Source organism: Haliotis asinina, chromosome 10 (genome assembly GCF_037392515.1).
Source record: "Haliotis asinina isolate JCU_RB_2024 chromosome 10, JCU_Hal_asi_v2, whole genome shotgun sequence".
Classification (NCBI taxonomy): Eukaryota; Metazoa; Mollusca; class Gastropoda; order Lepetellida; family Haliotidae; genus Haliotis; species Haliotis asinina.
The window spans coordinates 36,047,866-36,064,033 of record NC_090289.1 but is presented as its reverse complement, the minus strand read 5'-3'; the positions used below and the strand labels follow the sequence as shown (position 1 = coordinate 36,064,033).

General features: G+C 41.3%; 2 protein-coding genes across 2 annotated transcripts in view; one reads left to right on the top strand and one right to left on the bottom strand.

The window, feature by feature from the left end:
- LOC137298678 (sushi, von Willebrand factor type A, EGF and pentraxin domain-containing protein 1-like) overlaps positions 1 to 16,168 on the bottom strand; it is a 29,831-nt gene that overhangs the window by 3,171 nt on the left and 10,492 nt on the right. Inside the window, exons 10-23 of the mRNA XM_067830960.1 lie at positions 15,393 to 15,548; positions 14,125 to 14,286; positions 13,495 to 13,693; positions 11,437 to 11,615; positions 10,806 to 10,964; positions 9,638 to 9,880; positions 8,768 to 8,932; positions 7,222 to 7,404; positions 6,175 to 6,450; positions 5,269 to 5,427; positions 4,409 to 4,594; positions 2,381 to 2,536; positions 1,477 to 1,713; positions 842 to 1,004 (exon numbers count right to left, since the gene is read on the bottom strand). Coding sequence (XP_067687061.1) covers positions 842 to 1,004; positions 1,477 to 1,713; positions 2,381 to 2,536; positions 4,409 to 4,594; positions 5,269 to 5,427; positions 6,175 to 6,450; positions 7,222 to 7,404; positions 8,768 to 8,932; positions 9,638 to 9,880; positions 10,806 to 10,964; positions 11,437 to 11,615; positions 13,495 to 13,693; positions 14,125 to 14,286; positions 15,393 to 15,548 — 2,623 coding nt within the window. The remainder of the gene's footprint in view (positions 1 to 841; positions 1,005 to 1,476; positions 1,714 to 2,380; positions 2,537 to 4,408; positions 4,595 to 5,268; positions 5,428 to 6,174; positions 6,451 to 7,221; positions 7,405 to 8,767; positions 8,933 to 9,637; positions 9,881 to 10,805; positions 10,965 to 11,436; positions 11,616 to 13,494; positions 13,694 to 14,124; positions 14,287 to 15,392; positions 15,549 to 16,168) is intronic.
- The window catches only part of LOC137297648 (mannose-1-phosphate guanyltransferase alpha-A-like), a 510,132-nt gene continuing 509,436 nt past the window's right edge, over positions 15,473 to 16,168 (top strand). Inside the window, exon 1 of the mRNA XM_067829549.1 lies at positions 15,473 to 15,486. The gene's annotated coding sequence lies outside the window, so the exon portion shown is untranslated. The remainder of the gene's footprint in view (positions 15,487 to 16,168) is intronic.

Here is a 16,168-nt window from a genome sequence, read left to right as displayed (position 1 = left end):
GGATATTCGGTTCTATATACAACCTTTTCCTTTGTTATCATAACAATGGTGAGTTTATACACGAAACCCTCGGAAAACCTCGTTGATAAGAGGTTCATCTGACCACAGGCTGCCAAAGCACTTGTTCCGAGACAGTCATACTGGTTTGACTTTACGGTTTACAACCAACCGTCATGCAAACCAAACTTTGTAAACTTTACTAGGGCTGATTATCGATATATATGTAGATGATAGAGATTGTTAATCGTCCCCCCAAATAACGCTCGATAGATGCTGGAGAAAAAACCTTGAGCATAAATGCCCTAAGGATCTGAAAGAAATGAATTCCACATCAAGTTGCCCTTAGCAATATTCAAGCAATGTCACTGCGGGGGACAAGAGTCATGGGCTTCACACTTTGTACCCGTGTGAGGAATCGAACCATGATCTTCGGCGTGACGATCCAACGCTTTAACCACTAAGCTACCCAACCGCCCTTTTATGCATAGATTACTGCTAGCAAAACACACACTGGACAAAACAAGTTAAGGATATTGGTGTTTTTATGATTGATATTTTATCAGTGTATCAATAAATAAATAGATCACCATTCAACATTTCACAATGTGCCTATATCCTTAACCATCTTGGTCCAGTATATACTGTAGAAGCAGCCCATTAAAAGTCCTAAATTTGCATATTGTGTGAGTAAATTAAATCTTTATTCTATCACAAAAAATATATGTTATTATCGATAAAACAGTTATCATATCAACACATCTTTTATCCTATCGACCGTATTTACGATTATCGATCTTTTTTGGCAACTATATATTTTACCGCACGATGTTATGAAACTCACAATTTCTCTTGATGAAGGACGAGGTCACGTGGTCCACTTAGTCCGCTGAGGATAAAACTTGCACCCCCAAACTCACCGGACACCCCCAGGAGACTACCACTATTTAGGGTGAAGAAGACAATCCCCGACCGGTCGTCTACAGCCAGGCCTGTGATCTCTTGACCTAATGACAGAAGTGGACAGTTTGGTAAAAAAAAGGTTCATCCTTAGAAATAAGTATTGGGGATCGTAAAATGTGAGTGCTACGTCATCACTGAGAGAGGGATTATGTGATGCTATGTTTATTGCAACTCATTTGAGCTTAATTTCATATGAGGTTTAGCAGGGGACAAATGCATTGCTGTATAAAACTGAAAAACAAAATTAATGAATGTTGTTGACTGCTATATAATCGCAAAGCTGATAAAAAACAAGAGTCATAGGACGTAATTTTGAATTGTAGTAGAAAATGAATGGTAAGCGGAACCACACTGATACATTTCGCGGACTCTTCATCTATACCAACTGCATGTATGCAGTTTTCATGAGGGATTATTTAGCCTTCAGGTTTCAGATACGACAACATTTGTTAATGAACAACTTAAAAAACAGCGACATCGTAACAGCACTGGGTTCTTTTGTAAAAGTGGACCGACCTGCAATGGCAAGAAGTGTTGTCGACTGGCTTCCATCCTGCTTCATTCTCCTGATGTAAGCTGGAGCTAAGGTGCTGTAGTACAAGAAGTCGTCGGTGCCGCTGTAGACGAGATTAGAGACACTGCCGGTGGTAATATCAAGGTTTAATGTCTCAGGGACGAACGAGGCAGCGTTGACAATGGTCAGCGTGTTTTGACCACTGGTAATAAGGATGCGTTGTTCGGAATCCTCTGGGGCTAGAACATGCATAATCATCGAGACTGCGTCATTTGAATTCGAGTCCGTCTAACTCGGCGTAGAAACTTTAATATAGGTTCTCAAGGACATATGTTTGTCGTGAAGGATTCAGTGGCTCGTGTGGTCAGCCTTTATGTACCGTGTGTCCTCCCTCCCCGACGACGTGGGGCGATGGATATTTTATCAGTTTCTATCAGATTGTCTGGTGTCGTTGGCCTTACAAGATTGAATATCTACTGAAGGTTGATTACATTTACATATTTTCTTCCAGCATTGCCTGTCTGCATACCATTGTTTCCACTTTGTGTAAGGGAGTTGTGGGTATAAGATATGTGTTTGTGCATAACATAAGGTTTTACACATATATTTTATGCGTTTAAAGTGTTTCTATAGTTCAGAATGTATCGTCGCAAATTTTAAAATATGCAGTTGCTGTGAACAAAATTATATTGTAACTTTTGCAGAGGAGGAACACATTTGGAACACATTTATTAAAATGGTCTAGAAAGTCATGTTACGAGCATAGCAAAGTTTCAAAAAACCATTGTCTGAGATTAGTTTGTTAATGTATATGATTCATTCATTGTATATTATGATTGATTGATTCATTCATTCGTTCGTTCATTTACTCATTCATCCATTAATTATATATTGTGTACCGCTCACCACTGCACATGCTTTCGTCTGTAATCCCATCCACATGACTTGTATAAAAACCAGGACAAGCTTTACAATCAGTCTGTCCCCTCTGGTCTTGATAGAAACCCGGGGGACACGCCTCACAGAGACCATCAGTGAAGTATGTACCGGCCGGACACTTCACTGTAACCAAACTATCATGTATCTGCCCATGCACACTTTATGGAAGGATTACAATGACCTTGGTGCTTTTGGTTTTACTTTGGTATTTGCCACTGTAAGAAGGATAATGTCCATGCGATAGTATTTGTTAATACTAATTGTATTGTAACTCTGTAATTGTATTGTAAGTCTGTAATTGTATTGCAGTCTGTAACTCGTATCAAATCATATATCAGTTGGTGGATTGGTGGATATGTCAAATTATGGACAAGCATTGCCACTAATGTGACACATTGTCAATTTGAAATCAAACAGTTTTACTTAAAACGTATTGAAGGTGAAGGTCGTAACCAAGATGACGTTAAATGTAAACAAAACAATGACAACTCAGCCTCTCTTGATATCTTGTTCTGCAGTTGTTCAAACAAATGAATAATATTTACACACACTTTGATCTTCACGTTGACATGGATGTTTTGGTGTATGAAATATGCAAAGGTCGTACTAAAGACATTGCTTATTGGAAAACATTCATGGGAAGTCTTCAAAGCCAAGAACCGTTCTTGAGATATCTTGCTGACAATCATAATGTGCAGTCTAATACGCTGAAATCTCCAAAGTGCCACCATGACCTTGACAGTTATGTGAAGGTAACCAAAAGAGACCGGGCCTTGCACCTTTCCTTGATGAAGCTTGTTGAAATTGACGAAGATCCAGTGAACAGGTCTTGAGATATCTCGCTGACAACTTAACATGCAGCTTAACATGCTGAAATGTTGACACTCTCGCTTTGACCTTGAAATTATGTGAAGGTAACCAACTGGGTTAAACCCGCGGCGGGGCATAAAAACACATTCGACGAGTCCGTGATCTAGGACTGATGTCTGAACTACAGTGACAAGACACGATAAGGGCCTAAATTCTAAAATTCGCATAGGATCTCCTCAACATATGGAATGAACACTATAAAAACTGTCACAAATGCCTTCATAAATTTAACCACATGTACATGTATTATGTATTGGCCTTCATGACACGGATGATCAGGCATGCATATAATCAAACAAAATATAAAAATTTAGTGAATCATTAAACATGGTCAAACCCATTTATCGTAGATTCAGTGAACTCAACATTAAAGAACGTCGATCATTTTAGGTTTCCCAGTAGTTGACGTACTCGGGCAATGCGACATTTCGCAAAAAAAAGCATGTTTTGCCATTGTACAAACGGGTTTTGTTAAAATCATTTAAAAAACGATTTCTTCTATTCATTTGCACCGTGTTAAACGGGTAGTTAAACGGGTAGTTCTTATGCTCTTCTAACCTATGCTTAGAGAAATGGGTTTAGGTGTCCCCCGTCGCAACGCAAAGCGGGGCACTATGTATTTAACGTACGTCCGTACGTCTGTACGTTCGTACGTTCTGATTCAGATCGACACGATATCTCATGAACTATTGTAACCAATATCTTCGAATTTTGTTACAGCCTACATTTGGGGCTTACGCAGACACCAGTCGGTTTTGGTGACCTTGACCATATTTTCAAGGTCAGTGTCATCAACATTTCATTGTTCACTTTGGCCACTTTTCAGATTCTTGTTCACGCGATATCTCATGAACTATTGTACTCAACATCGTCAAATTGGGGTCAGCCTACATTGAGGGATTACGCCGACACGATTCAGTTTTGTGACCTTGACCTTATTTTAAAGGTCAGTGTTATCAATACATGTATTTCATTGTTCTTTAGCGGCGGGGCGCATTGCTATATTTGTGGCAAACACTTGTTAGCAATAATGTGATTCCAGACATAGGGATTTGAACCTTTGACGTTCAAATGTTGTAATTCATTCGTTCACTCGACGACTGAATGTGATCGGTTTGTACTCACAGCAAAAGAAGCTACCAGGGATGCTCCCGGTGTTACAAGTGACGTTCTGATACACCACCAGGAACGGTTTCGCCACGCTACCAGAGACACTCATGCTGAAGTTGCTGTAGTCAGTCACGCTGACCTCTATGTTGGCCTTGTCCAGTTTGTTCCACGCGGCCAGGATGCTAGCTAAGGTGTCTGATACTGGAGGATGCGGCATAAATGTGTGAGAAGTACATTTCCGTTACCCGGACACACCAGATACTTTCGGTTGTGAACGTATAACGACATCATGTAAATAAATGATTGGAAATATCAATGACCCGTTAATCGGGCATTACTTTTATTAATCTGGACGATGTCACTGACACTGATGTCTTCCCGACATGGCTGGAATAGTTCTTTTTTTTTCCTTTTTGCATAACATAGTTATACCGATTTGTATGAAAACATACCGCAAAAAATTAATGTTCAGTCGAAGTCATTGTCTTTCCCATTTCTTGGGATGAGAGAAATAGTTGGGCACATTCGATTGGTATTTGCTCGATTGCGGCTGGTGTCTCAGGTGACTGCAGGTGATACACATCCTACGTTGTACCTTTTCTTAGTTAAATCAGTTCGACTAATAAGAATAGGTTGTAAGTGATCTGTGAATTCCACGGGAATTCCCAGAGAAGTTGCCACATAGAAATAAAATGATATAAAATCTGCAGTGACCGGATTGTGACACAAGCGACAATACCATAAATTCACAATGCCGACAGAAAATATTATGCTACAGTATATGGTTGTATTTGTTTCTTTCAATTATTAAGTATTCACTTTCACAGCTAAACATTCTTGTTCTGAAAATGAGAACAGCGGATAGACGCACTCACCTGCCACGCAGTCCGATTGATGAGAGTGCGCATATGGACACACAAGGACGTCATTGTTGACCTCTACCTCAAGGTTACGGTGAGTGGTAAAGTCACTGTCGTTTGTGTAATGAACAAAGCCCCCACTGGGAGTAAGTACCTCTGCTATGTGCGGCGACACTGACAACATAAATATTAGTCACTAAATAGATCATAAAACAAATGTAGCGATTTTATAGATGCTGCATCAATCACCGCTGTGTCGAAATGAAAGGAACCGACATTAATGCTTCGAGTCATCAAAGGCTCGACACAACAGTAAAAGACAATGCAGGAGTGAGTGAGTTTAGTTTCACGCCGCAGTCCAGGTATATGACGGTCTGTAAATAGTCGAGTCTAAACCAGACAATATAGTGATCAACACCATTAGCATCAATCCACGCAGCTGGGATACGATCACACGTGTTGACCCAATCAGCAAGCCTGACCACCCGATCCCGTTAGTCGCCTCCTACGAAAAATGGGTCACTGTAGATCAATTCTGATCCGGAACTTCTCAGGAGATGCTGGAACAACCGGTGGTCCTAAACTTTTAATTCACTTTGAACCGGAAGTTCGACACATCAAAAGTTCGACAGTATGATGTCTACCGGCAAGTCAGGTATAATTATTTGTGTATCTACACATACATCAGAAACCACGTAGATGTATTTTATATCGCTATGATGAAACGTGAAATATAATAATAACAAAATAAAACAATACTAATAAAATAAATAGCTATGTACTAACAATAAGAGACAAATCTTTTTCGAATTTAATGTTTAAGTCAAAGATTTATTACACAATTTAATAATATTCAAACAATACCACTCAATGAATATAATATTAAAAGGCTAATACGGAGTGTAAATGATGCCGATTTACCATTACTATCCGTCTGTAGCTGTGTCACGTCAATAACTCCAGGAGTAATGTCAATGTACAAGGTCAATACTCCGAGTACGTTGCCACCATGATCTGAGCAGATCCTAATAGTTTCATCACATGCGTTGACGTGAGTCTTCCACTCGCAGGTTCCATCTTTCACACAAGAGAAGCCAGTTGCTAGTCCAGCCAGGAAGGAACTCACGGCAGTTTGGGAGACTCCATCTCCATACACCGCGGTATGCTCCAGCTGAACTGTGAGCGGGGCCACTGGTTCTGGAGAAAGCAAGGTCATACTAAAGCTCTTGATTCTCGTAACTAGTAAGCCGAATCTAAACATTTTCATTCATATTTGCTAGCAGTGTTTTCCTAGACGTTTAGGAGTTAAATTTTATTCCAAAGTTACATATTTCTTTATAAACGATAACTTACTTTCGTATCCTTTCGAATCTCTGTAACAATTTAGTTTAGTGAAGATGGAAGAGTGAGCGAGACAGTTGGACTTTATGCCGTTTTTAAACCAGTAGGGTACCGCAACGCCGCACAGTTGGAGTAGTTTTTAACCCGAAATAGAATATTCGGTCAACATAAAACATTCCTTATTATTAATTTTTAAACATTCCTAATAACAAAATAGAAATACGAGAAAATATGTTATCAATATTTGTTATTCGTTTTCCTGGTGCTATTTTAATGAGAAGGAGGAGGGCACAGGGGATGAAGACACCGGTGACGGTGACTGTTTGAGTATGGTTTTACGGCGCCTTTAACAATATTCCAGCAATGTCACGCCGGGAGACACCAGAAACGAGTTTCACACAATGTATCCAAGGGAATCGAACCCGGGTTTTCGGCGGACTCCGGTGAAAACAAGACGTAAAATCACGTTTTTACTTGTAACACCTTTCTTGTCTCCCGTTTCAGCAACATTCAAAATTCCAGTCACATGACAGCTGTAAGCCATTAATCAAAGGAATTGCTCCATGTCATACGACAAGCATGGGGTTCCGGTGACCTGTTCTTCCCAAGATGACCCATTAAGCTGACCTGTACATGAGTGGGCAACCCTTCCGGGTGTCCAGACACCGTCAGTACATCTGTACTCCATGTCATCTTGTGATGGCACCAGACCAACGGGACAACCAGTGATGCAACTTACATCGCCCCCATTTAACACACAGGTTGGGTTTAAGTTGTCTTGGCCGATCAATAGGTCCTCCACTAGGCAGTCTATAAATAAAAGAGGCATACGTTAATTTAGTCCTGGATATATACACCCGTGCATGAATGAAGCACCACCCTTTTTTGAAAATAAAATGTAATGCTACATAAACGTTAGGGTATAGTCATTAATTTAATCAACCTGTAGTTGAAGAAGCTCTGACAGTTTTACAGATGCAAGAACCGGTTCTGTAACTTTATGATAGAAAGTGTTGATGAAAATGTAATGGAGTGAATTTTTACCCAAAATAACTATTCCTCTCCTGCTGAAACTCACAATGAAGTTCGGGTTTGACCAAACATAACAATTTTGTTGTATAGTAAGACGACATTTACACATCAAGGAAGCTTTAATAGAGCATAATCAGGAAGCATCTGAATGTCAAAGAATCCGACCCTTTCCCAACAATTCAGATTAATCATTAACACTTTAAAAGGCTACAATGACAAGGTTTTGGACTAAATCTTTTATGATTATGACTTTGTCATATTGAATAAACACTTCTCCTTGTCGGATGCTGATAATTACAACTAACATCTGATTGTTTTGTTTATAAAGCAACTTTTAATGCATTTTACAACTTTAATAAATAACGAATTTATAAGTCACATAACAATCAGCTATTACTTTCATGTTTAAAGGTAATTTGTTTTGTTTTGGGTTTTTTGGACAGAAAAACGCCTGTTTCAAACATAGCAATTATACTAATTCATGAACGTTGTAATTTCAATGATGTTTGAAATGTTAAATGGTTGCTCTGTCAACTTACAAAGGCTATTTATCGGAAATAGTTTAGAATTTTCATTTCTAACACAAACAATTGATAAAAATACAGGGTGTTGCTTATTTTAAGACACGGATGTATAGTTCAGAGAAGCCGCAGTCCACGAAGTCAACAATTCTTTTTAACAACCAACCCATTTCCCCCGAATAACATGAGAATTGTGTTACTATAATTTCGCCTTCATTTGAAAGCCGACAGTTCTTTCGGCCATGCCTGTAATTTGTCTTCGAAATGTAATGGAATGTGGTGCAAGTAGTTTATATAGTTTGTCTTTCATTTGTCTTTATCCTTTGACCATGGTCCTAAGCTCATTAAGAATGATTTTTTGTAAACGTAAACACGCTGGGAAAACACCGAGCCAATGAAGATTAAACTGAATCTACCCATGCATATGATGACACCTACATTTGAATCTGCTTCAAAGGGCTGATCGACTCTACTACTTTTTTCCTTTTCTTTAAGGTGAACTCATATTTTTGTCAAATACCTAGATTTTATTGGTAGTGTTTCTCGTTACATCACTCTAATATTTCAGGACCTGATAAAACAATAGGAAACGGTGTAAGGAAAGTATGTATGTTACTTACCTGGACACTGTTCCATTCGGCACGTGGACTCACGGGTCGCATTGCCAACACATGGTTTGCTGCCGTCTTGGAGGCTGTCACAGTACCGGTGCCTCGTCCTTTGGCCACGTCCACATGTCACAGAACACGCTCCCCATTCCTCCCACATGCTCCATTCTCCGTCAGCTGTAGAGAAACATATTTTTTTACCTACGAGGGCGAACGAATCGGGGTTTATATTTTTCGAGATTCATATTTAGCCCTAGGGCTAAATATCACTTTGTCATGGTGACGTGGCGTCATAACAATGTCATGACGCCACGTTTCTTGTGTGAAGTTGCGTTCTACATGCGGAGACGGCGGGTAGCCAGCCCGTCTTTGAAAGTAGATTTGGGTTCATTTTATTACGCTGTCCTTTGAAAATGTCGTTACCGTGTTTCGTATTATAGAACAAATTTAAACCTGTCCGTATTTGGATGGTTAATGTGGGTATTATTAAACGTGCATGTATGTGAGTGCGCGCGCTTGTCCGGATTTAAGTCTTAAAGTTCTTGCTTGCTGAGAAACCATGTGATATTAACATGGATATCCTACTTCAAGGACTACTGTATGCTGTATGCTGTATGCTGTGCTACATGTAGGGCAACAGTACCATTGTTAAACATCACTTGGCATCAAAACATACAGTTTTTCCTCAAACCCGTCAAGTTGGCGTTCCAGTCCATAACGATGTAGAATTTAAACTTATTTACATATCCTACGCCAAACACGGCTAAATGACAACAGGGATGCTTAATGGTTAAAGCTCTCGCACGCCATAAGCACGTTCTTACACCAGTGAATCTCTAAATCTATGTATTCATACTGTGTTTTAAGCAAAATCTTTCTTACGTAAATCATCTTGACATAGCCTCCCTGTAGTTCCCGGAAGGCAGATGCACGTGTACAGTTCGTTCTCGCCCGACCCTGCGGCGCAGGTGGACCCCTGTGCACACTGGTTGTCTAGACAGTAGTCAGGTGGGGTGAGACACAGAGGACCAGTGTATCCACCGCTACACACACAGTAAGCTGATACTGGAGAAGACAGGTGGCACCGTCCGTTTTCTCCACAGTAGCCAGAGCATAGGTCAGATTCTACAGTAAGAAAAACAGGTCTTTTCCCATATCATACAACTGTCACATAGTGAAATAACATGAAAGTGTCAAATTCATGAAAACCTATTGTTGAATAGAATTAGAGAGTATGGTTTTACGATGTCTATTTGCAACATTTGCAGCAATATCACGCCTGGAAACACCACAAATGGGCTTCGCACATTGTACCCATGTGAGAATCGACTCCCTGTCTTCGCCGCACGAGCCAACATTTTGATCACAAAGCTACCTTACAGAGCCTATTGTTAGCATTGTTAAATCGAGACTCTGACACAATGTGTTCGCAAAACGGATTACTGTGAACTGCGAGGTGATAGTCAATCGCTGTAATTTGAAGGTTTACACACAACCGATCTGATTCCATCTATGAACACCGACAGGCTTAAAGATACCTTTATAAGATCAACTTCGAGGTATCATAAGCTGAGGAAATGAGGCACCCTATTTAGTAAAGAAAGAAGTAATAGTTTGGTCTTTTTTCGAATACGTCTGCAGAGTTACATCCCATCATATTGCCATGGGTACGATTTTCATATTACTGAGGACCTCGGGCCGGTAAACATCCTCGTATATTTTACAACAGCAACCAAATAGCTGTCCGCCTTTGCTGACTCACAAACTGATTGTTTATTTGTTTGTCCCGTCAGTCCCAACATTACAGCGATCAACAGCATGAGCATAGATCTATACGCTTTGGGAACACCGTGGCATGTGTCACCAAGAGAGCGGGCCTGACCACTCGTTAGTCTCCCTTAACGACAAGTATGGCCCGCCGAAGTTCTGAGACAAATTACCAATATTTAAGTATTATTCAAAACCATCAAATCCACAGTCGGTCAGTATGTCCTCATTGACCTTCGAAACTGGATATTTGGATGACTTGTTGAAGCAATGTACAACTCACCAGTACATGCTGAAGGGGTTGCTTCGTAAACGTTGGCTAGTTCAACCATGTCCACAGAGAAAACAGATCCAGTCAAAAGCGCTGAGCAGGAGGCCGCAAGAGTGGAGGCGTGGGCAACGTCAACGGAGGGCACAACAACCAAAGCACTTAGATGTACATCTGGAGAAACACAATCACATACACCAACAACACGTCCATAGTTACCGAGGTGGTGTGGTTGCTCACTACTTGCATCAAGATGGCTAACTATCGTGGGTTCAAATCCTGCAGCTGACCTTCCTTGGATTTTCAGAAGCTTTCACGGAAGTTAGTGAATTAGTATGCTTTTACATCGTTTTTACAATATTGTAGCAATATCACCACGGGGGGCACTAGAAATGGGCATCATACATTGCACCTAATGGGGAATAATCGAACCCACATCTTAAGCGCGACGATTGGACGCTTTAACCACTAGACTACTCCGTTTAGATTTAACATGCAGATGTAATGCCTGCCTTCCACAGAATCCTTCAGAAGAGATCGTGATATTACTTCAAGTTCATTATCGGTATTTTATCATTCTTCAGTTTACCTTATGATACATAGATATAGACAATAAATAAAGTTTCTATACATTTCAGTGACTCACAGACATCACTTCCGACCGTGATCCTCATCTTTGACTGGGCTGGGATAGGACAAGCAGATGTCATCTGTCCTTCCCATATCCTTTGGCCGTTAGTAAAGATGGTGACCTTTTCAGTTGTCCAGATGATTGTAACCTGGGTCCAGGCTTGTGACAAGACACCTTCAAGGAGCGTGTCGTCACTGGAATCATAGAAAATACGCGCTGGTTCAGATTTAATCCGATCACTCACTGTCGTTGGAGATTTTGTAGCGTTAGTGGACTTTTACAGGTTGTAAATTCAATGTGACTTAATAAATGTGTCAAGCTTTAAGCTATTCATTCAGCAGTACTTTTGATACTCAGATTAACTACAGGGATGTGCTTCTGATCTACTAGACACATAAAGAAATTGTGCATACAAAAATGTAAAATCTAAATTTATCAAACCTGTGTAGATACGTAAGGATTTAAACTCTGCGATTAGCGACATGTATCCAACATGCATGTACGTGCAACGGTCCATGACGTCAGTGGGATACGTGCAATACGTTGTTGCACGTGCATTCCGGGAAAGAGAAACAGAGCAAACGAATGCCACACATTACTGTCACTTTGGAAAGCTCAACCCCTGCCCTTGCGATTGTTAAAAAATAAACGGTTTTTGAAACGCATAGCATGCCAAGGCTAACGTCTGCACAACGTCATGAGACCAGCGGGATGGTCAATGGGGGGATGTCTCAACGACAAGTAGCTGCACATTTCCACTGCCACCGGAACACCATTTCTGCACCAGAACACAAATCACGTCATTGATCGCCAAGACAGGAGAGATGGACAAGGGGGACGCATCTTCGCCATAGGTTTCAGACTGCAGTGATGACTGCCCGGGTCATCCCAAGACAGTTCGACAACGTTTACGTGATCACGGGATCAAACCACAACGTCTCGCCATACGACCTATCCTTACACAACGTCATCGACAAGCTCGCTGAATGTGGTGCCGAAATCATGTCCGCAGACCCTTGTTTGGGTGGAGAAATGTTGTCCAGATTTAACATTTCCAGTAGTGATGGACGCGTGGGAGAACGGTATGCAAAGGCCTGTGTCTTGGAGAGGAATCGCTTTGGTGGTGGTTCCGTGATGATTTAAGGTGGAATAACAGCACGCCAAACAACCCGTTTGGTAACTGTTCACTGCAACGTAACTGCTGTGGGCTACAGGGATCAGATTCTTCGACCTCCTTTTCTGCAACACCATGGCCCTGGGTTAACATTCCAACAGAACAATGGCCGCCCTCATACGGCAATGGTTGATATGGATTTAATGCAACACCACATTACTTACTGCCTTGGTCTGCATATTCACCAGATCTCTCCCCGATAGGGCATGTTTGGGACGAGATGGATCGAGGTCTACGCCGTCTTCCTCATCCGCCAGATAACGTCCATGACCTTGCAACAGAATCTTGCGTGACATCCCACAAGCCTTGCTTGCACGTTCGATATGCTCTATGCGTCGTCGATGCACTGCTGTTCTCAATGCCGATGGTGGACACACCCGTTTTTGAGCTTGTGACATGGCCGTTTGATCCCTGTCCCGCTTATAGACGCGTGACGTCATTGTGATTGACTTTTCAATTGAAATTCTCCCGACTTGTTACGGTCTCATGATCCCTCCATCAAAGTTTATATGTACCTTTGACATTGTTATCGTACGTATCACTGGGATATTTTGACAATGCACTGTTTCTTCATGTGGCTAGTATATTTGGACAAAGGTTTTTTTGTTCGCTCAAATGAGCATTAATTAGCATGTAAGTCTACATGGGTTGACTTTACGCTGCTTTATTGTAGCAATATAACCACGGGGGGCACCACAAATGTGCTGCACACATTGTGCCTTTTTGGGAATTCGAACCTGGGTAATCGGCTTGATGAGCGAACGCTTTAACTACTAGGCTTCCCATACCATCACTGTTTAGCGTGTGTATGTTGTGGGAATATGTTGCCTTGTATATCAGTTGGTAGTGTTTCATCACTAGTTTTTAAATGATCTTATACTTGTGTATCACTTTTTTACCTCTCTGTGATGACGCGGATGTCGGATGATAGCTGAAGTCGAAGGGACGTCCCAGTATCTGCGCTGAACACCTCAAACTCAACCTGGTTATCCTGTGTTTCGACCTTGACCCACATTCCAAAGGTGAACTCGCAGATGTCAGATTGTGCGACAGACACCATGTTGACTGTGACGGGTCCTTCCATTACAATGTCGCGAGCTTCGACATAATTACAGACATATCACGATTCCATGAACTTTTGAAAACCTGTAGCATTCAAATTCAGGCCAGGAAGAGGAGTGAGTTGACATGTGATTAAATGCAGAGCAATTATCAAAAGAACACTCCATTACTAGACGGTTAATAGTGGATGGTCGAGGAAGTTCTTTTCCTAAAGCACTTTGCCAATAGAATTAAAAAAGTCACTGGATGAAATAGGATGTCGAAGCACGAAGAATATCAGGGTTTATACTAGGGTGGTCAAGGGGTTGGAGCTGTTTATTCTGAATCGGTTCCGAATAGAATGTGCAAGCCATGAGACGAAAGAAGCTTTCAAATGATTCCAATGTTTTCATGGGGGCGGTCCAGAGAATGAGAAGAATTTGACGTGGGGTTACTTGCTCACCGATTCACTAAACATGTCAACTCACCAATGCAGTCCGTTAAGGTAACTGATGCTGCTGTCTCAGTAGTCAGCCCTGGGGGGCAGGCTGTACAGGACTTGTTCCCGGTATCCGGTTGGAATGTTCCCCTTGGACAACTTGAACAGGGGACCAGCCCAGTAGGAGAAACATGACCAGGCCCACACATCTCTGTAACAATAAAACTCACAAATGTTTTCCAGAGTGACACCGCAAAGTGTTAATGGTTGTACTATTGCCAGTTTGGAGGAAGTCTCAGATGAGTTCTTAGCAGTAACAGAGTTTACCCAAAGATAGGTGCCTGATTCTCCTCGCGCAAATAGCATTGGTGAGGACATTATGAAGGAATGTATCCATAAGTCATAGGGCTAAGGAAACTCCGGAAAGAACTTGAAGGATCCGGAACGCACGAAGCAAGATTGAAACACTAACACTGTGTCAGTGCTGTATGGGAGCCATAGAGTTCCAGGAGTTGCGGGAGCTAATGACAGTGTACCTGGTTTTACGCGTGAGTGATGAACATTCACGAGGTCTCTGCGATTAACCCATAGAACCCCTATTGGCTGCTCAGGCCAGGGAACCACCTACATGTAACAGCTTGCATGCTGAACCCATGAAGATCCGAGTTAGAATTGATCTTCAGTAACCCAATTATTGTTTTAAGAGGTGACTAACGGGCTCGGGTGGTCAGGCTCGCTGACATGGTTGACACATGCCATCGATTCCCATTTGCGCAGATCGATACCCATGCTGTTGATCACTGATTGTTTCTTCTAGACTATTTTATTTACAGACCACCGTCATATGTTTAGAATATTGCTGAGTGCTGTGTAAAACTAAACTTTATCACTCACTCAGCCTGTTCAGGAGCATTGTGAGAAAAGTCTTTAAGCTGATGCTGGTAACATCGAAAATGAATAAAAATTGTCATTTGTGAAGTCGAAATTCGTGTTTGTCGTACACTGGAACCACAGAAAAACACAGTTACCAGAAAACAACTGTGATATGTATTTATCAAGGGTGTAAATTTCACCTTATTGTGCACATTATTTAAAGTGAAATACTCTGAAAGTTGAACTGAATGTTTAGCATCGCTGAACACAATAAGGGCACTATGGCATGTGCCCGTCAGTCGCCTCGTCTGACAAGCATGGGATGCTGAAAACCAATTCCTGTCCTTGTTTGCAGCACACGCAGATGATAGGTGTTGCAGAGCAGTCACCGTATGCTTGAGTGGATGTGCAGTAATTAGGACCATATCTAGAATCTCTACTTACCCAAGCACTGAGTTTCACTGAAACTGCCCTCTTTGAGAGTCGAGAAACCGATGGGACATTTCTTACAGTTGGTGGAACCTGTCGTGTCCTGGTAGTATCCTACAGGACATAATTCACATTGCTCCTCCTTGTAATAACTGCCTTTAGGGCATGGCACTGTAACAGAGGGATCGTGTGTGAACAACAAATTTACACCTTTGCCGGACAGACGATGTTATGAGAGAATCTGAATGGGTCAATGTACCAGAAGGAGTCATAGTAAGTGAGTGAATTATATTTTACTCCCGGGTAAAGTGATCGGAAAAATCGTCAGTAGGAAACATATTAATGGTTATCGATATGAAAATTCTGTTATCGATATCGTATATTGTTTCATTCAAAAGTTTTAATTTTCTCGCAAAATATACAATTGTAATACTTAGTGTAAGACCTACTTCCGATTATTTTCAGGAAGCTTTTAACAATCTCTGTATAAACATGTCATCACTCACCAGTAATATACTCTTCAAAAAAGTAATGCAAAGTCAGATTTTCATAGGATGTTTCAGACATGAAGTTAAAGTGAATGAAATTTTGTACAGATAAACAACATCAACCGAGGCGTTAGTAACTGTCATCGATTGTCCCAACTTAACATTTGCCGTCACGCACAGCTGGTAACGTGTGTGATCCCCCTGGAATCAGTTACTGTCTGGCACCTCATGTCCATAGACAGATTACGGATGATAACATTGGGAATCGTAGCCCACTCGGCTGCCATAGCGGCAGCCAACCGG